This window comes from Psammomys obesus, unplaced genomic scaffold (genome assembly GCF_907164565.1).
Source record: "Psammomys obesus unplaced genomic scaffold, mPsaObe1.curated_primary_1811, whole genome shotgun sequence".
Lineage (NCBI taxonomy): Eukaryota > Metazoa > Chordata > Mammalia > Rodentia > Muridae > Psammomys > Psammomys obesus.
Window position 1 is genome coordinate 5,808,884 of NW_026596085.1, and position 24,790 is coordinate 5,833,673.

The 24,790-nt window shown below is 40.9% G+C and overlaps 1 protein-coding gene across 2 annotated transcripts in view; it reads right to left on the reverse strand.

Annotated features, from left to right (window-relative positions):
• Positions 1–587: 587 nt before the first annotated feature.
• Positions 588–24,790, reverse strand: part of Tmem117 (transmembrane protein 117) — a 448,350-nt gene continuing 424,147 nt past the window's right edge. Inside the window, exons 7-8 of one of the 2 annotated variants that reach the window (XM_055627032.1) lie at positions 23,915–24,044; positions 588–2,414 (exon numbers count right to left, since the gene is read on the reverse strand). In XM_055627032.1, the coding sequence (XP_055483007.1) occupies positions 1,768–2,414; positions 23,915–24,044 (777 nt within the window). In that variant the 3' untranslated portion in view covers positions 588–1,767. The remainder of the gene's footprint in view (positions 2,415–23,914; positions 24,045–24,790) is intronic. The other variant, XM_055627034.1, reaches the window with a different exon arrangement.

Consider the following 24,790-nt stretch of genomic DNA (forward strand, 5'->3'; position numbering starts at 1 on the left):
TAAACATCTACTTTTAAAATCAATTTTCTTATGAGAAAATGATTTTTTCAGAATTAATAAAAATGTGGCCCCAGGTAGCACTATTCACTTGTCCCAGAGCTAAGAACTCAACTCTGTAGGCTGGGCAAATTTGGCTAGGAATATCTCATGCCAGAATAGCAATTATCTGGTGAGGGTGGTCAGTGGTTGCTACGGTCAGCTTGTTGTCGCTATCTTCAGTGCCAGAGATATTTATGATTCTGAGTACACCATGCACGGCTATTAAAGGCAAAAGAAACAGCAGGGGCATGGTTCCAGCTGCTTAGTAAACAAGTAGAGCAAGATGTTTATTAAAGCTGGCTCTCAAGTGACAGATAAATGCATAGTTCTGTTCTGCATTCTAAATTCGGCATGTTGCACACTCAAAAGCAGATCAAAACAAGAGAGATTTTAAAAAATCATAAAGACAAATCGCAACAGTGTCAGTATGTGACAGGAAAATAAATAATTTACCTTAAAAAATGATCTCCCTTCAGCTCCTCGAGTAACATGTAACCGTAATTCACGAAATAAAATTAAGAGCAATTTAGGAATGTACCATTTATTACCTTGCTTAGAATCAAGCTTTTAAAAATCCATTTAAATAGGTTTTTGTTAAGCCAGGGCATGACTGAATCCTTTAAACAAACAGACAGACAAGCACAGCAACGGCAACATCTCATGGTTACTGGCATATAATTCTTGTTTATTAATGTGCGATGTTTACATCTTTAAAAAATGAAACCCAAACAAAAATGCACATACACAAAAGACATTAAACAGACCCTGTACAGCGTCTTCCACCACATGAGGTTTCAGTGAAAGGTTTCAGAATCCCCTTGTTCAACATTGTTGTAAGTTTCTCCATTTTCACTGTCCAGAACCATATTTACAACAAAATGTACAATATTGCAGGCTGTGCAACCTTTTCTTGATTACACCTTTAATTCCTTGGTTGTCTAGAATATCGTGGAAATGCCAATAAATTTGAGAGCTCACCCAACTGTTCCTCTTAACCTTTGTTCCCAAAGGAAAAGGGCAAGACTATTAATCAGGCAGCAATTTATCTTTAATTAGGAAAACATAATTAGGTATTATTGCCTAATCGCAATTAGTGGTTGGAGAAAGTCACATTTCGGGAGCAATGACCCATGTTGGATTTCAGTTCTCCTCTCACCAGATTGTACATTTGTATTTATATTCGTCAGCCAGCCAATAAAACGTAAAAGGCAATCGCTATGCTATCCAGTGTCAAAGTCACCAACTTTCTGCTAAACAGTAAACCAAGAGAACTTTCCACAACCACAAATCAGTTATGTCCATTTCCTGCTCAGACATCAAGTGTAAATCAAAATAGTTGTATAAAAAAAATCCCACGTGAAATGGACTGGAGAACCATTCTACACTTCATGTCTGGTACAGTTAAAAACAGTTTAATGTCTCAAGGCACCACTATGGTCGAACATCAGATACATGGGTAATCTGCTAATCTACCTCGCTGTAAAGTCAGTAAATAGCTTGTGCGGTTGTGAAAAGCAATCTCTAGAGGACCATTAAACGTACAATAGGCACATGTCTCATAATACAAATAGAAAACAATGAGTCTAGAAAAAGCATGTTGAGCACCGTTGTGGCATTGTTTGTATTTCTTTACCTAACGCTATGTAAACCTGACATTTACAAAATGAAAGACTATGATTTTAAGTTACGCTCAGGCTCGCTCTTTGTGCTACCTCCGCCTAAGAGACTCTAGTTCGTCCGCATACTTGGAGAGGCTGCTGGGTCTCGATCAGCTTCCATCACACTGGTAGATTCCTTCAAGTGCAAGCTCAAGTTTTCCGATGTCAGATGGGAGGAGTTGTAGACTATCTCGTTAAAGTCGGACCTGATACACACCAAGGGGCGGTCGTTCAGGGGCTCTTCCACAGAGACCTGGGTGTTTTCTCGGGTCATTCCCATGTCTTTGCTGTGTTCTGAGGGGGATTTCCTTTTCATGCGAGTATAGGTTTTATCTTGATTCTCCATGCCTTGCTCATTTTTCAAAAACCGTCCAAAGAACCAAATGAAGAATCCAAACCACACGAAAGCTATCAAACTGGGAACAAAAGCCAGACACTTGACATCTAAGCTAGCCCCTGTGAACCTGCTGTGTAAGAACATATCTCCCTCGACGTAGGTTTTGTTGGTCTGTGGATTAGTGTGGTTGGACCTCCATTCCCAGGAGAGCTTGGTTCTGTTTAAATCCTTGAGACTCTCAGAGTCCTTCACTGTATATATCTTCTGCCCTGGACCGATATACTGTCCATACTCATGAGGTTTGTAAAATATTTGGTTCTTCCACATATTCAGGTCCAAAATCAAGACGAGAAAAATAATTCCGTAGTTAAACCATTTACCTGCATTTAAAAGAAAATACTGAGTTAATCAAAGGTTGATAAAATTGCAATAGGATTTTTGCCATTAAAATAAAGATAATGGTACAATAGTGTGAATTGTTGAAGAACTAGAGCTGCTGACAATTTTTTGAAAGTGTAGTGCTGTCAAAAGTGAAATGACAATGTGGAATGACTAGGACTTTTACAGTAGGTCTTACACTAACATAGGATTTACTGTAATATGATTAAATCTCTTTGTTTTATATGCACCATGGCTAGATTCAAAGTTAGTCTTGGGTTCTTCTATAGAGTAGTTTAATTAGTGGTTTAAAAACTATTCTAATTACATTTTTAAGAAAGTCCAATATGAGATTGACTATTTCTTACAGTTTTATAATTAGGTCTGGAGAGGAAATAAATCATCTCACAATTTGAGGCACAGTAGAATGTCAATTGAATCCGCATTGCTGTTTGTAAGAGACCTGTTGATTAAGCCATTAGTTGATATGCTTCAGATCAATAATCCCTAAACATTCATTTCAAGACTTAAAAAATTTATACCAAATGCTCATTGAACACAATGCATGTATAAAATAGACAAATAAAGCTAATAAACTACTGGAAGATATTACCTAGAGAGAATTTAGCCACTATGATTTCCTCTTAGTACTTAATATATTCTATATGAACTAGAGAGACAGCTCAGTGATTAAGAGCACACAAAACTCTCACAGGGGATCTGAGTTTGGTACCCAAAGCCCATGTCACACAGCTCACAACATCCTGTAACCCACTTCCAAGTGCAATGTGATGTCTCTGGCCTTCACAGGCATCTTCCCTCACAAACATGCACATACACATCATTAAATATATTTAAGTAAATCAGACATATATTCATATGATGTTGTATAGTGACATGTTATTAAAAGGTGTTTTCATAGGCAAAGTATGCAGAAATTTTCTAAGGGCTAATAAGTTCTATTATAGCTGTTATTATTTCTTACAAGTTCTATAATCTCAGGCATAGTATAATAACGTCACTACCACCCTTGAGCGTGTTGTGGCAGATGGTGCGATACATATAACAGACTCCAGAAGCTTTAGTCATAGTTTTAAGGTGATGGCACTGGACCCCACACAGTTCCCCCTTCACAGGGCTGTGCCTATTGTACATTGTGCAGCTTTGGGGAAAGAGATCTGTGAGGAGGTTGAAAACACTGTGTGCACATCGTTGGATCCTACGACATGTAACATTGAGGGGGTGCATCCTGCTCCAAAATCCTCCTGCTAGCTTTTGGACTTAGGTTACTTGCTTAAATTCTTTAAAGCCCCCGTTTCCTTCCATGAAGAAAAAAAAAATATTATCTCTTGAAGTCACGAGCTTATTAGAGGCTAAGGGCTATGCCTTGTAGATGACGATTCTGTCATCTTAAACACTGTTGATGGTATCATCAAAATTCCGCCTGACCAATGACAATTTCTTTGTCTAAAGGAGAAGTTGCAACTTGCTGTGTATTGAAGAGTTCAGCTAACGGAACTGACAGTGCTAACATCTTTGTACTGTGTTGTTTTGTAGCTTGCGTTTACTTATGGTTGTTTATCAGTATGAACATGTTTTAGTCTTGAAGCTCTAGAGGCTGACTTGAACTTGGTTACCATGTATAACAACAGTGTTCCCAACATTCCAAGTTATTGTCTGTTTTAGTGTGCAAAAACAAAAATCAAACTCAAAGGTGCACGGTATCATTAAACATCTATTGAGATCATACGAGACATTGTGTAGAATACTGTTCCAGATGAGAAAGATACAAGCTTCTACCTTTCAAGGGAATTCGTCATCTTGTTGGGGAAAAACAGGACAGAGATGTAACAGACCCTAATAACAGATTGCATTTGAGAGATGCTAATGAGGGATACACACTATAAATGCAACAGACACTGAAAACATGGAAGGAAAACCAAGGAGAAATTTCTGCAGAAAGGACTTTGGAGGAAGCAGCAATTGACATGGTAGCAATTCACATGGCCCTTGAGGAAGCAGCAAGGCTGAGAAGCCTGGAATGTTTTCGTTTTCATTTTGTCTTGTTTTACTTAGTACTTGTGTGGTTCCACTGAGAGAATGGCATGCTGAAAAGAATGAGTTGTTGGAGAAAAGATGAGCCAAGAGAAGGGAAAAGGAAAAGCGTGGGACATGTGATAGGGGAAGAAAGGCAGGGGAGAAACGAGGGACAGGTAGAAAGGGAGAGTTCAGTATCACCTAGCGTGAAGGAGTACTCGCCTGTTGCAGCCGTGACAGCAGCCACAGTGCTGAGGTTCTCTAGAACGCCACTGTGGCTGTTGTACGAATTCTTTGGTAATAACAAACATGTGTTACAAAGCTGGACTGAATGGCAGAGCCAAGGGGTCTCTCAGCTTTACCTCCATGGACCTTGCTGGAATGTCTACCACTTGGTTCTGTTTAAAATAAAACCATGAGAAGGGAAACCCAACAGAAAGAGTTCCTTGTTTCTAGGGTAACTAGTTTATCACAAGCTGGAGTTATCACCACCCCTGAAGTGGGGAAACGAAACAGGGCTACTCGTGTAGTCAGTGAAGAATGTTTTCCTGTTGGCTAGGTGGATGCTTTGTACATGTTAATAAGCAGAGAAAAAGCCAATGAACTCAGAGTAAATAGGAAGTAAGTGGACAGTGACCAAACTAAACAAGGATACTGGAACAGGGGAGCCTTTTCTTGTATGTTTCTGGAATTTTTCTGCTACCTCAACAGTGTTGGGGCAGTCTTTACTCTATTATAGCAGTAAGTTTTTAATGCTCTTTCTCATGTGCCATGGAGTAGAAGGAAAAAGATGAAAACATGCTGTGTAACTTCAGTTTCACTATCTTCAACCATGTGTGGGAGGAAATGCCATGGGGACAGAGCACATGCCAGCCTCACCCTGACATCAAACTTAGAACATGCCCTCTGGGGTACCCAGCTCAGCCTTTCTTGTCCACCATTATTTAAGTTACAGTGTGAGAAAGGTTAACTAGTTTTCTGATTCTGCCTCTTCTTCCCACGAAATCCTACTTACTAGCTGTCGCTGGAATCCTGGCTTTGTATTCTATGAACTGAAGAGTAATCCAAATGTAACTCTCTCAGAGCATTTGCATGTGTGTTTTGGGGTTGGGGGAGTCAAATGGGAGGTTATATTTGAAAGGTGTCAGAAATATATTATATTTGCCAAAAATGTAGCACAATATCACTTCACCAATTTCTTTTCCCTACTTTGCTAACCCAGAGGACACAAAGGCATGGAAGTGCTGTAACAAAGGTATTTCTATACAAAAGGGTATCATTTTTTTTGTCATTTTGATAAACTATGAGTTCCTGAGGATTGGTGTCTATGGACTACAGAGTACTGGTTTGTCTACTCAGAGTGATAATAGCTCTGAGAAGAGTTTCGTTGTGTAAGTAAACTTGGAGGCCACCAAGAGCTCTGTTGCTTCTGCCTCTCCATCAACCTTGGGAGCCCACACGGGAATGGGAGATGCATAGGGTCGACCCTGGATAATGGCAGCTTCCCTAAGACATCACAGTAACTTTAATGTCCTGTGTACATGACAATGTCGCTCCACCACTGCCATGGCCACTCAACTAAATCGTGATGATGTTGAAAGAGTAGAAAATGGTCCTTTGCACACAGGACGGAGCTCCATCCTTAGCAATCCATCCTTTGATTTGTGACAGTGTTTTGCTAACTTGGTAATGCTTCTTCCCCTTAAAGAATTCCGTGGCCCTGTGAGATGTGAAATCCCATAACCCAAAAATCAGGTAGTGCAGACTCAGCCTTGTGTGTTGGCGTCCTTGTATGAAGTAGGGAGCTGAGCTTCACAATCCTTAAGGTTTCTTCTCAGCCTTAAAAGTCTCCCTGGTTGAGCACTGTGAACCGAACATCTCCAGAGCCTTGATGTTATAGGACAAGCCAGAAAATCTCCAAGTATTGAAAAATAAAAACAAAACAGGCAAAACACAGTAAGAAAGCTATACTTAAAAATGTGTACAGTTTGGGAAACACTGTTTGTCATGAAAAAGTAAAGCTTAGTTTCTGAAATGGCCTGCATGAAAGTATGTAAGAGAAAAAAAAAAAGGCCCAAACAGAAAATGCTTCTACATCCTTTCCCCCAAGTGTGCTGTTGCGAATACATGATAAACAGTAGCTGGAGGGTTGGAATTTCCACATTAATCATGTGAGTGTGTTTGCATTCCCCCTGTTGCTTCAACTACATAGCATAATGCAAATCAGCAAGGAGGTAGGACAGAATCCATACATTATTCCTATTAATCTCTTTGTTGAAATAGCTCTCTGTCTGCCTTAATGAGAAATCACTGCATGATGTTGGCGGAGTTACCTCTTTCTTGTAGTCTGTCATTTTAATAAATCCTATTGGTTGTCAGAAATAATATTGCAATGGAAATGTTATCTTTTTACATTGTGGGAGTTTATGGAATCCTTGGATATGTAATTTTAAAGGAGTCTTCATTAAATATCACCCTCATTTAAGACACAAATTGACAATAATTGGGGAAATGTTTTTTTTTAAGCTGAGGAAAGTAAGCCATAGCATGCTCATATTTGTAACATGTAATGAACATTTCATGTTCCCGAAAGCATCTAAGATAATTTTAATCATGTACTCACTGGAGTTGCCAGTTGAAATTATAATACAGCTATCTTGTATATGCCTCTCTACCAGTTGGGCAGTACCAATTGGCGAGATATACAGAGCAAGTGTTTGTAACATTCATACTGCCCTTTATGGATGTCCTTAAGAGCCATTGTGGGGCACTGGGAAGCCTTGACAAAGATGATGAATACTGGAAATAATAATAATAATAATAATAGTAATAATTGCAACCTGCTGTATCAGTAGTCTTGTTCATCATCAAAGTTCTTTTCTTCCAGACACAGCAATAAAACTGGACTTCTCAGGTCCAGTCTCTCCCCAGGTGACTGAGGGATGTCTACGAAGCACGTTTGTGCTTGGGTCACAGGGCCTCCATTTGGCAAACAGAGTATGTGTTTACTAATTTATGAATTTATGGCACTTTTGACCTGATAAAGTATGTGCTTAAGATCTGAGTGCTTCTGCTGTCATTGCTTCCGTGAGGAAGCAAGCCAATGTGGCAAGCACAAGTAGTCTTTGTAAATGAAGAAAATAAAGAGAAGAGACAGCAGATTCATGACAAAGTTGATGTTCATTCATCTAGGACTTTGCTGAGACTAGGGACAAAGTCATGTGCATTTCTGTGTCTCCTTGGTCCTAGCTTGGCTTTTGATGTTAACTTTAAACGGCCATGAACCAACTTATAAACTGTGAAATGATGTGCCGCCCCAAATATAAAGAATGACTTTTGAATGTTTTACGCCAAATGCTTACTTTAATTATGTAATCACTTCTAGACTCTTGTTAGAATTGATTTAATGTGGAAGGTTCAGAGAAGCAAAATATACGTGTCTTGACGATTATAATTAATTAAATATTTGAGTTGTTCCTCTGGACGTGAGGACAGTTGCTGAAGGATGTGTGAGTTATGTTATAAAGTGGTCACATACATAAGTGAAGACAAGACAGCCTGACTTGGTAGGGAAGATTAGCTTGGGTTCTGCCAGGCTCTGGGGAAGACAAGCATGGCCTTGAATGATGATGAGTTTTAGACAGACAGACAGATTTGCTCCTCTATACGGAAGGAAACATGGTTAACTCTCACACCTGTACAAGGGCACGAAGTAGAAATTGCTTTCAGAAAGGTTTGGGAAAATTCTCAACTGGGAGTGTAGAAAAAGGTCTTTGTGTATCTCGGATAAATGTACTGTCTTCAGAGCGCCTTTTATTTCCCTATCATGAGTCTCTCACTACTTTTGTCGGACAGACTGTCCTCCTGCATGGGTCACAGCCTTGCCCTTCCCACGACTTCCTGTCATCTGACTGACATAAGAGGACTCCTTAAGAAAACAATTTTCTAGGAACTCATTTGCTAAAAAATCACACAACTATGGAAATAAAACAAATAAATAAGATAAAACTGTGGAAACCAAACAAAGGACTTTTGCCTATTATTTTTCACATCCTTGCCATCGTGAAGCACCTGTGCCCTCCCACCACCTGGGAAACAGAAATAGAAACATAGATGCTACAGAGGCTTGTTTACATCCACATTTTCATTTTTGCTGAAAGGGTTCCCGCGGGCATCATTGTGCCGGCAGTGTGAATTCCCTCCTCATTGCTACATAAGCCTTCCTTCTGGCTTTTCTCCCAACCCCCTCCTAATTTACTCAGATGATGGCCACCAGTGGGCACTTCTTTTGTTTGGCTGCGATGACAGATGGCAGAGCTTCCGCCGAGACTGGCGTTAATAGGACTCAGAGGAGACTGGAGACTTAGTTGAGAGGCCATCTCTTCTTGCCCCCAGAGACTCCGTCCATCACATTTTTTAATCCAACTATGCGCATCTTATAGGTGAATGGAGAAAGGGCAGAAGATAGAACCATATATTGCTTTTAGCTCTCAATTTAAGAACAATGGACTTGGGCTAAAAGTACCAATGTGACTTAATGGCTAACCATTGTCTTCTTTGTTGCTGACTTAAAATTCCAAGAAAAAGTACATTTTAACACACACATTGATAGAGAGGATTGTATTTAGAAGCAGTACCCCAGCTTTTAAAATGAAAGCTCATACACACTGTAGCAAACCATCTGTCAAGGGGGATCCAGATGAGCTAAACAGATGCAATAATTCAAGTTATTTTTGACATGCATAAATAAAACAAGCTTAGAATTGGCATTAAAAATTATTCCAATCCTAAATGCTTTTAAAATGTCAGTGGGAATTCATCAGTATCAGAAAGCCCTTTACATAAGAGTATTTCCTTAGAAGGCAGCATTTTCCATTCTTAGCTCTCTTCTTCCTGGAACTCGGGGATTAGAGGCAACCTCAGAAAAGTTAAAATAGAGGATAAATGGTGAAAAAAAAAATCTCTCTCAGGCTACCCGATGTTGGATTAAATAGGAAACAAGAACTCTGGATGAACAAAATGGCAAATGTCAAATACAAAACAGTAACGCTTATGCTCTGCATGCTACACAGTAGACGCGCCTTGAGTGCTGTGTTCTTACTCAGGAGTTTGATTTTCACAGCAAGGTTTTGGATAGGTTCATTGCTATTCCCAAGGCACAGATAAGACACCAGCCTCTAAGAGGCTGCTGGACTAAATGAGAGCCATAGCAACAGAGTTAAAGTCCATGCATCAGCCCTGGGTCCCCAGTTACCGTGTGACACACTTAATGCCTTATCTAGCACATACTTATATAATAGCTTGTGCCCAGGACAGGCTCACTGCTGCTTTCTGGAAAGCCTTAACTATCCTCACACAGGTTCGTCCAGTGTAGAACAAGCACGGGCAAGTAACTCAATAGAGGAATCTTCTAAGTGTCTGCAAGGTCCCTTTCCATCCCTGGCTTCTGCTTCCCTCACGATCACCTTGCCAGTCATCACCCACACTGAGTGATACTACATTTTCTACCTTAGAGTTTTTGGAGGAATCTATCATGCACCCTTTCTCCTGGCCACATCACCTCTCTGAACTTAGCATTGTGCTCATCAACTTTTGTTAATGGTTGTATAAGCATTCTCCTTTCATTTCTGTTGCTATGATAAACGTATGGGTTTTTTTTTCCCAGCTCATTATTTGAGGTTATAATCCATCATTATGGGGAAAACACAGTGCAGAAGCTTAAGTTAGTTAGTTGGCCTGCCACAGTCACAGTCAAGAGAAGAGAGAGACACAAACACACCCACACTGTGTGCTTGCTTATGATACATTGCTACTTTTCTTCAGTCATTTATAGTTCTGGCCGTTGAAATGGTGCTGCCTGCAGTCAATTGGATCTTCCAGCACCAATCAACAATTAAGAACATCCCCTGTAGATATTACCATGGGCCCACATGAACTAAATAGTTCTTTAATTCCCTCTTCCTCAGTGACTTTTTAGGTTGTGTCAAGTTGATAGAGTTAACTATCACACCACACCTCTTGCTAACTTGACACACAGACAAATCATTTTTAAAACTCTAACCTTCCACCCCTTGTCTTTTTTTGTTACATGCAATATCATCCTTCTGAGTTACTTTTCTGCTACTGTGATAAAACACCATGACCAAATGTGCCTTACAGAAGAAAACCTTTATTTTTGTATATGGTTTCAGGTAGGAAAAAAATACATCAGGTGAGGAAGCATGGCAGCAGGCTCCTGGAATGAGCAGCTGGGAGGCTGCATCTTTAACAGCTTGAAACAAAGGGAGTCAACCGGAAGAAGGGAGGGGTGAGAGACTCTCAGTGCCCTCCTGAAGTGCCCACTCTTCTAAACTTCCCGAAACGACCCCCACTGGGAACCAAGTGTTCAAATACTAAACTTAGGGGAGACATTTCTCGTTCAAACCACTACATTCCACTCCCGGCCCCTGTAGTCTGGATCATGATCAAAATGCATTTAGTTCAACTTCAAAGTCCCCTTTGCCTTTCAGTCTTGACTCAGTTTAAAAGTCCCAAGACTATTAAGACTCAAGGTAATTCCTTAACTGTAATTCATTGGAAAATCAAAAAGTAAACTTCATACTTCTAATACACAATGGAACAGAATAGACAGTATCATCCTAAAGACTTAGTTGAGAAATATTGGACCAAAGCAAGACTAAATGCCAGCAGGACAAACAATAAGTCCCATAGTTCCACAGTTAGTGTCAAGGGCTTTGATGGCTTTGCCCCTGAGGCATTGCTGCCTGAAACATACACCTCTCTCTTCCAATGAATCCCTTCTCTGTATGCAGCCCTCCGTGGCAGATGCCTCACAACCACGGGCACTTCCAACATACTGGGGGACTCCACTGCAACACACAAGAAACTTCACTTTCACATATTCATGCACTGACCTCTCAGACTTCATGCAAGGGACTCCCCAAACACAGGCTGCCTGGACTCATTGGCTCTCTTAAACAACAGAAGAATCCATGAACCCTCCACCCCTGCATCCTTCATGCCTCTAAAATCTATCTCTAAAGTTATGTAAATGACATAACCAAATTTGGCTGCCATCTTGGGATGGATCCTGCCACTTGAACCACATTGGCAGCAGCTTGTGTTTGCAGTTGCTCTCTAGGAAACTGCTTAGGCCTTTCACAATCTGGAAGTTTAGCTGGGTGGGATCCTACTCAAAGGGCACCTTTGCTTTTATTCCTGTGTAAACAAGGAGCCTCTCCCTAACTGTACTCTTCTCCATAACAATTACAGTTTCTCTTCCGGAACATCCCTTAGCTGTACCATTAAGTTTCCTAGTGCTCTTTTCCTCTCCAAACTATGCATTTTGTATTTCTTTCTCCTCCACTTGCTCTTTTTCAGTGCAAACTTGCAGAAACTTCATCAGTAACAACCATACCACTGATGCAACATTATGTTGTTTTGAAATTTCCCTTGACAAAGAACACAGCCCATTTCTCTCTAATTTAGATTCAGGTAAGTTCTCAGGACAAAGGCATAAAGCAAACATATTCTGTGCCAAAATATCACAGGAATGGCCTCTAGACCAGTTGCTAATATTCTTTGTCTCCGAGATATTTTTAGCTAGATCACTACAGCCTGGATAGCTCTAGCAATATGTCTTGCAGGCTCCCATTAGGACAGATGATTAAGCTTGCTTACAGACTGACAGAATTCAACTCTTTTTCTAGTCCAAACTCTTCCATATTTAAAAAAAATGAACAGGTTCTTCTCAGTAACAGCTCAGTCTCTGAGCTGTTCAACTTCCGTATTGGTTACTGTTTCAGGGTTCCTATTGTTGTGATGTGAACACTGCGACCAAAAGCAACTTGGGGAGAAAAGAATTTATTCTGCCATACCACAGTTCACCATCAATGGCGTTCAAGGCAGGAACTCAAACAGTGTAGGAATCCAGAGGCAGAAACTGATGCAGAGGCCATGAAGTAATGCTGCCTATTAGCTTGCCCAGCCTGCTTTCTTAGAGAATGCAGGACCACCAGCCCAGGAGTGAACTCAACCCTCAATGGATTAGTTGGGTCCTCCCACATCAGTCACTGATTAAGAAAATGCTCCGCAGCTTCCCTATAGATGCATTCTTTAAAATGAGGTTTCTTCCACTCAAATTGTCCTAGCTTGTGCCAACTTAATGTGAAAACTATTCTGGGACATTACTTTGCATTGCTGTGATAAAATATCATGACGAAAAATAACTTTTGGAAGAGTTTATCTTGGCTTACAGTTCAGAAGGGCAAGAGTCCATCATGGTGAGGAAACATGTCAATAAGCAGCAGGCAGGAACTGGAAACGGAAAGATCACTTCTTTCAGAGCAAGCATGAAGTAGAGTAGTGAACTGGAGGTAGAGTGAGGCTATATGCTCTTAAAGCCCCCTCTTCCCCCCTTCCCCACCCTCAGCAACAAACTTTCTCTAGCTTGGCCATATCTCCTAAGTCTTTCCAAACAGTGCTCCCAACTGGGGACCAAGTATTCAAATATCTGAGCACAAAGGGGGCATTTCTAATTCAAATCACCACATAGCCCAATTCTTTAAAAGTTGCGGATGTATTTAAAAACTACAGTGTTTTTTTAAACATCCAGTGTGTTTGAAAAAAAAAATAAAAGTAAGCATTATTATTCCAAAAGGAAGGACCAGGGCATAAAACCAATCACACCAAAGCAAATCCAAAATCCAACAGTATAAGTCCAAATCCTGTAGCTCAACATTCAACATCTGGAAACCCACTCCTATTGTAATCCTCTGGCCCCCAAAAGGCTTGGGAAGTCCCCCTTCTCCAGTCTTGCTATCTGCAACACACACAGCTTCCTCTTAGCCAAGAAACAAGAGATTATACCTTAGACAATGTTCTTCTTGAGCAGCATCACGCTGAGCATGGTCTTCTGTCTGCCAGCCCAGCTTTTACTTGTGTTTGTGAAAATATGGATCCCAGCCCCAAAACTCAAGCACATATGGCTGATGAATTTATTTCCTTAAACAGTCTTTCCAGAAGATTCTGACACATATTATTTGAGATCCATTGGTGGGTATAGAGGGCATCACTCTTAATTACTCCAGTGATAATACAACATTAACTTATTTTTAAAAATCATTCAAGTCTTCCTTAATTTGTACATGACAGAAGAGCTACTTAACAAGTTAGCATCTGCAGTTTAACATAGATTTTCCAGGCAAGAGAGTGTTAAAAACACAACATGAAACACAGTATTTTGGAAATTTGATGTCGGTTTTTTCTAGAAGCAGTAGACTTGCAAACTGTGATAAAGTAAAAGCTACTTCCCTAAAGACTAGCTGTTTCTCCATAGTAGCAATCCTTTTCGCTGATTACCACAAACTAGAGAGGGATGGAAACACAAAATTAAACACAGAAAGGTTTGGCTTTTCTCAAAATCTGTAGTCATTTTTACAAAAAATTCTAACAGATATGGACACATACGAACAAACGGAAAATAACACAACTGTGTTAATGTATACAATGCAGCTTTACCTCAAAGCCCCCACTCTTTCAATTTAACCACTAGAATGCTGAACTGACCTTTCAGTGGATTCAGGTAGTCATCATTTTCATGGTAAATTCTGGGGAAAACATAGACCTTCTGACCTCAGCGGTGAGATCTTGGTTAAAATGGAACAATATTGAGGCGGGGCAAGATGGCGGCGCCGGGAGGACTCTCATTCTGAGGAGCAGCACAGCAGGATTGGCACAGTGACCAGCAATCAGAACTCGTGGCCATAAAACATAAGTGATTGTGTTTCACAGGTGAGAGGATACCCCACGGTGGGGGATTCAATCAGCTTTAACTCACCCGGCTAAACTGCGGAAGAGATCCCAGTTCCACCAGGCGCTTGGTCTCCAGCCCAGAGCTACACCCCAGCGTGATCTGGTCACGGTCCCAGACTGAACTGTGGGCCCACAACACCATAGACTGGATTTCCCAGCCGAGAGATAAGCCCACGGAGCAGGGAAGACATCCCCTGGAAAAGACTCTGGTTCCGCGGGCGCCCCAAGAGCCAGCCCGGACCCAGAGCTGGGACCCAGGCGCCTGCACGGAGCCCTGCCTAATGCAGGCAGGAGCGCTGTGCTCTGCCGCCATTATTGAGTTCCCCTAGGGCAGTGGGACACACAGCTGCATCCTCAGACCTACGAAAGCCAGAGAGCTATTACAGCAGCCCTCAGATACTGTGCCAAGGATCAACCAGTTATCCCTAGCTAGACTGTCAAAACTGTGGGAATCCCTGGTCCTTCAAGAGGGCTATGCACCCACAGCGTCTGGACCAGAGCAGTGCCTGCAGCCGCAATCCCAGACAGGGACACACAGCTTCTGGTCCAGAGTGAGGCACCCAGCCTCCAGACCAGAGCAGCGCCCCCAGGCGCCAACTCAACCTAGGTGCACATTCTCCAGGTCCAGAGCGGAGCAATCAGCCTCTGGCCCAGAGACTTGCTGAGTGCACCTCCCACTTTCCCGGACAGAACTGTGCGCCCCAGGATAACAGACTGAGTTTCCCTATTGGGAGAAAACCCCATAGCTAGAGAATCAGCAGGTTATTCAAGAGGACTGCACATGGAAATTTAGTGAGCAGCAGCACACTAAATTTATAACAAGAAACCCAGCAGTGGGGCAGCTGTCTTGAGAAATTCTATGGGTAAGAGGAGATCCCCCCCTGCCTAACATAGACCACAGCTACTACCCATGGCTATAAACCTGAGGTGAGCAGTGGCAATTCCTGAAAAACACTGGCCATACAGTGACCATAACCAAAAAGCAGAGAAGGACTCCTTCAGGAAAAATCATCTGCTAGCCAAGGGGATACTCCCTACCTCAGGACTCCAGGAAGCACAGAAACTAACAGCCAACACCTAAATCAGCCCAATGGGTAGAGGTCAGCGTAAAAGTTCAACCAACAAAAGACAGAACAATATGGCATCTCCAGAACCCAGCCGTCCAGGGGCGAACAGCCCTGGACAATGCAGCATAATAGAAAATCAAGAAGATGACCTTACATCTATGCTGATGAAAAGGATAATAGAGGAAACAAATAAAATACGTAAAGAATTAGAGGAAGATAAAACCAAACACATCATGGCTATCCGTAAAGAAATGGAGGAAGATAAAGACAAGCAGATTAGGGCCATCTGTGAAGAAATACGGGAAGATGCAGCCAAAGAGCTTGTGGCCTTCAGAGAAGAAATAATTAAATCACTGAAAGAAATAAAAGAGACAGAGTTGAAGGAACTAAAAGAAAAAGAGGAAAGTACAAGCAGACAGGTGAAGGAAGTAAACAAAACAACTCAAGACCTGAAGATAGAACTAGAAAAATTAAAGAAAACACAAATGGAGAAAATAATGGAGAGGAAGAATTTAGGGAAGAAAACAGGAACTACAGAGGTAAGCATAACCAACAGAATACAAGAAATGGAAGAAAGAATCTCAGGTGTAGAAGATACAATGGAAGAAATCGATGTATCTGTCAAAGAAAGTGTTAAATCCAAAAAATTCCTGACACAGACCGTCCAAGAAATCCAAGACAATATGAAAAGACAAAACCTAAGAATAATAGGAATAGAGGAAAAAGAAGACTCCCTTCTCCAAGGCCCAGAAAATATTTTCAACAAAATCATTGAAGAAAATTTCCCCAAGTTAAAGGAGAAGCCAATAAGGATACATGAGGCCTACAGAACACCCAACAAATTTGACCAGAAAAGAAAATCCTCCTGCCACATAATAATCAAAACAGTAAGTATACAGAACAAAGAAAAAATACTAAAAGCTGCAAGGGAAAAAGGCCAAGTAACATATAATGGCAAACCCATAAGAATCACACCTGACTTTTCAACAGAAACTATGAAAGCCAGAAGGGCCTGGACAGATATCATGCAGACCCTAAGAGAACACAGATGTCAGCCCAGGCTACTATACCCTGCAAAACTCTCAGTCCGCATAGACGGAGAAAACAAGATATTCAATGACAAAAACAAATTTCAACAATACCTACACACAAATCCAGCATTACAGAAGACACTGAAAGGGAAAATACAACCCAAGAAAATTAGCTTCTGTCAAGAAAACACAGGAAATAATTAACCTCACTACAGCAAAAGAAAAGCAACCAAGCACACAACCTTATGAACACACCCAACATCAAAATCAAAGGATCTAACAGCCACTGGTCATTAATCTCTCTCAACATCAATAGACTCAACTCTCCAGTAAAAAGACACAGATTAACAGAATGGATACGTAAACAAAACCCAGCAATCTGTTGCATACAAGAAACATACCTAAGGCACAAAGATAGACATTACCTGAGGGTAAAAGGTTGGAAGACGACTTTCCAAGCAAATGGACCCAAGAAACAAGCAGGAGTAGCCATTCTAATATCTGATAAAATAGACTTTCAACCAAAATTAATAAAAAGAGATGAGGAAGGACACTTCATACTCATCAAGAAAAAATTCCACCAGGAAGACATCACAATCCTGAACATCTATGCCCCAAATACAAGAGCACCCACATTTGTAAAAGAAACATTGATAAAATTTAAACCACATATAGATCCCCACACATTAATAGTGGGAGACTTCAACACCCCACTCTCAACAAAGGACAGGTCAACAAAACAGAAATTAAACAAAGAAACAATATCTCTGACAGAGGTCATGAATCAAATGGACCTCACAGACATTTACAGAACTTTACACCCAAACACAAAAGAATTTACCTTCTTCTAAGCACCTCATGGAACCTTCTCCAAAATAGACCACATAGTTGGGCACAAAGCAAGCCTCAACAGATACAAGAAGACTGAAATAATCCATTGTATCCTGTCTGATCACCACGGAATAAAGCTGGACTTCAACAACAACAGAAATAGCAAAAAGCCTACACACACATGGAAACTAAACAACTTGTTACTAAATGACAGCTGGGTCAGGGAAGAAATAAAGAAAGAAATTAAGAGGAAAGTTCATAGCACTAAGTGCCTTCAAGAAGAAATTCGAGACAGCTCATTCAAGCAACTTAATGGCCCACTTAAAAACCCTAGAAAAAGAAGCAGACACACCAAAAAGGAGTAGACGGCTGGAAATAATCAAACTCAGGGCTGAAATCAATCAATTAGATACAAATAAAACAATTCAAAGAATCAATGAAACCAAGAGCTGGTTCTTTGAGAAAATCAACAAGATCGACAAACCCTTAGCCAAGCAAACTAAAAGGCAGAGAGACACCACCCAAATCAACAAAATCAGAAATGAAAAGGGGGACATAACTACAGACACTGAGGAAATCCAAACAATCATTCAAAAGTCTATATTCAACAAAATTTGAAAACCTAAATGAAATGGACAATTTTCTTGATCGATTTGACTTACCAAAGCTGAATCAGGACCAGGTAAATCAATTAAATAGTCCTATATCCCCCAAAGAAATAGAAGCAGTCATCAAAAGTCTCCCATCCAAAAAAAGCCCAGGACCAGATGGCTTCAGCACAGAATTCTACCAGACCTTCAAAGAAGAGCTAACTCCAATTCTCTTCAAACTATTCCACAAAATAGAAACAGAAGGAACATTACCAAACTCATTCTATGAAGCCACAATCACCTTGGTACCTAAACCTCACAAAGACTCAACAAAGAAAGAGAATTTCAGGCCAATCTCCCTTATGAACATTGATGCAAAAATACTTAATAAAATACTTGCAAACCAAATCCAAGAACACATCAAAGATATTATCCACTATGACCAAGTAGGCTTCATCCCAGGTATGCAGGGGTGGTTCAATATACGGAAATCCATCAATGTGATCCACCATATTAACAAACTGAAAGAAAAAAAACACATGATAATCTCCCTAGATGCTGAAAAAGCATTTGACAAAATCCAACATCCATTCATGTTTAAAGTACTGGAGAGATCAGGGATACAAGGCACATATCTAAACATAGTAAAGGCGATATACAGCAAGCCTATAGCCAACATCAAACTTAACGGAGAGAAACTTAAAGCAATCCCACTGAAATCAGGGACAAGACAAAGCTGCCCACTCTCTCATATCTCTTCCACATAGTGCTGGAAGTCCTTGCTAGAGCAATAAGACAGTTGAAGGAGATCAAGGGGATACAGATGGGAAAGGAAGAAGTCAAATTATCACTATTTGCAGATGATATGATAGTATACATGAGTGACCCCAAAAACTCTACCAGGGAACTCCTACAGCTGATAAAGACCTTCAGCAAAGTGGCCGGATACAAAATTAATTAAAAAAAAATCAGTAGCACTCCTTTATACAAAAGACAAAAGGGCTGAGAAAGAAATTAGAGAAACAACACCATTCACAATAGCCACAAATGACATAAAGTACCTTGGTGTAACCCTAACCAAGGAAGTCAAAGACTTGTATGAAAAAATTTCAAGTCTCTGAAGAAAGAATTAGAGGAAGATATGAGAAGATGGAAAGATCTCCCATGCTTATGGCTTGGCAGGATTAACATAGTAAAAATGGCCATCTTACCAAAAGCAATCTACAGATTTAATGCAATTCCCATCAAATTGCCAACACAATTCTTTACAGACCTGGAAAGAAAAATTCTCAACTTAGTATAAAATAACAAGAAACCGAGAATTGCTAAAACAATCCTCTACAACAAAAGATCTTCTGGAGGTATCTCCATCCCTGATCTCAAGCTGTACTATAGAGCAACAGTTATAAAAACTGCATGGTATTGGCATAGAAACAGAATGGTGGATCAGTGGAATCGAACAGAAGACCCAGAAATAAACCCACACACTTACAGACACCTGATTTTTGACAAAGATGCCAAAACCATACAATGGAAAAAAGATAGCATCTTCAACAAATGGTGCTGGTCCAACTGGATGTCTACATGTAGAAAAATGAAAATAGATCCATACTTATCACCCTGCACAAAACTGAAGTCCAAGTGGATCAAAGACCTCAACATAAAACCAGACACATTAAATCAGCTAGAAAAAAAAAGTGGGGAATACCCTAGAACTCATTGGTACAGGAGAAAACTTCCTGAACAGAACACCAACAGCACAGGCTCTAAGAGCAACAATCAATAAATGGGACCTCATGAAATTGAAAAGCTTCTGTAAAGCAAAGGACACTGTCATCAAAACAAAACGACAGCCTACAGATTGGGAAAGAATCATCACCAACCCTTTATCTGACAGAGGACTCATATCCAATATATATAAAGAACTAAAGAAGCTGAAAAGCAGCAAACCAAGTAATCCACTTAAAAAATGGGGAACAGAGCTAAAGAGAGAATTCTCTGCAGAGGAATATCGAATGGCAGAGAAGCACTTAAAGAAATGCTCAACCTCATTAGCCATTAGGGAAATGCAAATCAAAACAACCCTGAGATTTCACCTTACACCCATCAGAATGGCCAAGATGAAAAACTCAAGGGACAACACATGCTGGAGAGGTTGTGGAGAAAGGGGAACCCTTCTCCACTGCTGGTGGGAATGTAAACTTGTACAACCACTCTGGAAATCAATTTGGTGCTTTCTCAGACAACTAGAAATAGTGCTTCCTCAAGATCCAGCCTTACCACTCCTAGGCATATACCCAAAAGAGGCTCAAGTACACAAAAAGGACATTTGCTCAACCATGTTTGTAGCAGCTTTATTTGTAATAGCCAGAAGCTGGAAACAACCCAGATGCTCCTCAACTGAAGAATGGATGCAGAAACTGTGGTACATCTATACAATGTAGTATTACTCAGCAATGAAAAATAAGGAAATCATAAAATTTGCAGGTAAATGGTGGGACCTGGTAAGGATCATCCTGAGTGAGTTGTCCCAGAAGCAAAAAGACACACATGGTATATACTCACTCATATAAACATACAACATAGAATAAACCTACTAAAATCTGTACATCTAAACAAACTAAGCAAAAGAGAGGACCCTAACTAAAATGTTCAATCCCCATCCTGAAAGGCAAAGAGGATGGACATCAGAAGAAAAAGAAAATAGGAAACAATCTCGGAACCTGCTACAGAGGGCCTCTGAAAGCCAGAAGAAAACAGGAAACAACCTTGAAACCTGCCATAGAGGGCCTCTGAAAGCCTCTGCAGTATAGACTGTCAAAGCAGATGCTGAACCTGATGGCCAACTGATGGGTAGAGTAAATGGAATTTTATGTAAGAAGTGGGAAATAGTAAAAGCTGCAGGGGACGGGAACTCCACAAGCAGAGCAACAAAACAAGATAATTTGAACACAGGGAACTTCCCAGAGGCTCATACTCCAACCAAGGACTATTCGTGGAGATAACCTAGAAATCCTGCACAGATGTAGCCCATGGCAGTTCAGTGTCCAATGGGTTACCTAGTAATGGGAAGAGGGACTGCCTCTGACATAATCTAATTGGCCTGCTCTTTGATCACCTTCCCCTGAGGGGGGAGCAGCCTTACCAGGCCATGGTAGAGGACAATGCAGCCAATTTTGATGAGAACTGATAGACTAAGATCAGAAAGGAGAGGACTTGGGGAGTGGCATGTATGCAGAAAGGGGAGGGAAGGTGGGATTGGGAGGGGAGGAGGGAGGGGCTTATGGGGGGATACAAAATGAATAAAGTGTAATTAATAAAAAATTAAAAAAAAAGAAAAAAATTGGAACAATATTCAATCAGCTACATTACCCAAAGAAGACTTTCCTAAGTCTAATTCCTTGGCTCTACCTCAGACCTATTGTGTCAGAGATGTTCAGTAATTGATGGGGCTAGGGCCCACCAATACATACATTTAAAGACTCTCTAATAACTTGTCAATCAACCTATGTGGGGAGAGGAGAAAGCCCTAAGTGAATGGAGCCCAGAATGATTGTTGTTGACTTGAGCCTGGCCATGCCGTAAGCTTCAGTGTCTTAGATCCTTGGGGAAATGGGAAGTCTTCCCTGGGAAATAGAAAAGCCTTTCCTCCTGGTCCAAGTGTGGTTGTTGACAGAATATGCAGAGAACACCCTGTGTAGCTTCTGCCCCTTGGATATTTAAGGCCTAAAGACTGCTCCTCTATAGAGACTGTTCCTACTGAGATGAGCTAAGGCAGTCTCCTTGACCCAGATGGGTACCACACACACACTTCCTTGATTTAACTGTGTACGGTAACCCTGTCTTCCCACCTAACTGAGCCCTGAGTTTTGTCCATATGCTTTTCTTGTCTTCATTCCCTCACCATGTCAGCCAGGTCTGTCCCAGAGCTGTATAATTCTCAGCAAACATTGCCAAAAGCTTGGCCAAAGACATAATATGACTATATTATGTCCCCTTTCTGGAAAACTATTAATCTGCCTTTAGTTTCTTTTCAGCTTCTAGTTCAAGAGACCAGGTTTGAGGTCCTGTATCTGTGTTTGCCAGAATGCACAGCACTTCTTCGGCACGTAGTTAATGACACTGCAGCTTTAGGAATCCTGCAAGCACATGGCCTTTTTAAGATACTGTGTACAACTCTTAAATGTAAATTTCTGTCCATCTTTTTTAAAATAAAACATCCCAAACATTAGATACAAAACATGCACAAACATTAGGTACTGAAAGGCCTGTAGAAGGAATCCCCTGTGTCCTGTATGGATGCAACACCTGTCAATTAAAAACCTATGGTCCATGGCTGAGGCAGGAAATGGGTGAGACATCCAGCAGGCAGACGGGATTCTCTTTTAGAGCCAGGCACGCAGGATTCAGCTGGCATAGCACCTGAGCTCAGGTAACCAGGCACGTGGCAGAATGCAGATTAGTATAATGGGTTAGTTTAAGTTATGAGGTAGTCAGAGAAGAGCCTAGCTATACGGCCTAGGTATTTGTAAAATAAGAATTGAATCTCATGAGTTGTTACTCTGGGAGCTAAGGGATGGGAGGGAAAACTTCCCACAACAAAAGCCTGAATCTTCCCCTTCTATAATTGACACTGTACTTAACAAAAGCCATGCAAAATAGTCCTAATCTGAGTACTTTTTACAGTTCAATTTTTAAAAACTGATTTGTTCTACAATTATTTTCTATCTTCATTGTTCCCACAACCCAGTGTTTTATGCTTAAGTAGTATACCTTTAATGTGTTCTGATGTAAGAGACCATCTTTATGCAGGGTTTGACTGAGACAAGAGCTGGTAGCAAGAACAGATGGTCCAGGCAAAGACACCCAGAGGAGTATGGTGATGCTATGTGTGTGATGGCTGTTTTAGAAGTCCAAGTGGATAGCATGCTGCAGAGATTAAGTGGGGACTCTGAAACATACTATGTGACCTGAACTCAAATGGATTGATTTACCGAGTGAATTTAATAAACGGGCCTCGGTCGCTTTGAATAAGAAAAGAGAGCTGAAGCACTGTCTCTATTCATGAGCTCATTCGCAAACTCAGGAAGGCTGCTTCATACTCAGAGCCAAAGCACAGCTTCCTGACTGGGAAGCAGAGGTTTTTCGGTACTCAGATGTTAATGTTTTTTGCACTTTGGCTATTTTTACCCATCAGCACAGACAGTAGTGTAAGCACAGATTTCTTCTGCAGTTTTCATGATAGCAGGTGTGGGACCCTAGGCCCATTGTCCTTAAAGCACGCACATTCATGCCTTGCATCTGAACAGTTTAGTGAATGTGACCCTTCAGCCATGATCATTCAGCTGTCTGCTTTTTGTTAAAAAGAAAAGAAGGTAGAAAATGTATCTCCAGGATATCATTTTGGGATGAGAATGACTGAGATGTCATTCGTCTCAGAAGCATGAAGAATCAGAGAGTGAAATAATCTGGAGAGTCACAAAAGAACCTCTTGAGACAAACTTGTGCTACTCCATAGAAGTAGGTTCTGTGAAATCAAGGAGTCGGTAGCCTAATCCTTTAAAGGTATATGGACTGACTGAAGATTCAAGACCACATTGTCTTCACCTTAGCAGCAAGAGCAGAAACACAGAGTATATCGATGTTGAAAATTCATTCGGGGAACCGTGAAAACGCCACCCCGGTGTTTAAGATCAATGCGTGCTGGCCCATGAAGCATGGCAGGAATTAATCTCTAAAAGAGAGCTTGTCCCCTGCCCCTTTTGTTATCACATTCCAGAATGCCAGAGGAGACCCTGCAGTGGCTACCCAACTGGAGGCTGTGTTGCCATGCGCTCCTTGTCCCTAAGGACAGTCTTCTGCTAGTTACTGCGAATGGAGTGTGACTGTGATGAGCTGTTCAAGGCAGGTAAGAAGCAGGTGAACCATCTTTATCACCATTCCAAGTGCTTGTCGGGTGTTAACATCTCACGTGTCCAAACCACCATCAGCCTGCAGCCCAGAAGGATGGCAGCCCACCTAGCTCCACCTTGCATTGTTAAATGATTAAGAGCTAATTAAATGTATGCCCTCATCAGTGGTTCACTTTTCACAGAAAACACTCAGCGGTGTTTTCCAAAGTCACACAGCGTACCTGTTATGTGGATGCGGTATTCCTCCTTGAAGATCTTCTGGAAGAAGGGAATCTTGAACTGCATGTGAGGCGTGTGCAGCCCAGGGAGATTCACATCAACATCTCCCATGAAGTGTGGGAATTCCCAGTCCTGTCAGAAAGCCAACAGGTAAGCATATCTGTGATCTGCTTTGTCTTCAGCAGCAAGATACCCCAAACTGACTTTCTCTAAGCACTTGCTTTAAAATCACTTAAATCCAGCTGGCTATTGATGTATCCATTTCACTTGGCAATCATTATTTTATGTACATTGGGTATTGGAATGCATCCAAAGTAAAAATTATGTCATTACTCAAATTCTCATTTTTTTTTCCAATCTGGTGATTAGTAGCTACTATGGAAATGACTTACACCTTTACTGTTTGTCTCTATTTCATATGGGTCTTTACATATTTAGACAAAGGAAATAATTGGTCTAGGCTTAATAAACTTCTGATATTTTATCTTGTTACTTTCAAAATTATAAGCCCTATAATTTCATGCCTTACAGGAGAAGACAAAGTAGCCAAGCTCCACTGAAGTGTTTTATTGTGCACCTCTCCAGAGACTGCAGAGTGTTTACATGCCAGTGAACTCTAGGCTGCTTGTGTGCTGATCAGATGGATTTGAGCCAAGATGGAGGACCTGATGTGAGACAGCAGCAGTAAGAACCACCAAGATGGCCATTAGTCATTTCCTGTGAAAGAAAAATTACACAGGGCATTGCTCTCTCAGAGGAAAGAGAAACTGGTGCTGTGAGGATTCTGACAGGAGCCTCACTTGGCCTCACACTTTAAACCACCAAAATAAAAATTATAATTATCCCACAAAAGAAGAACACACTAAATATAAATGAAT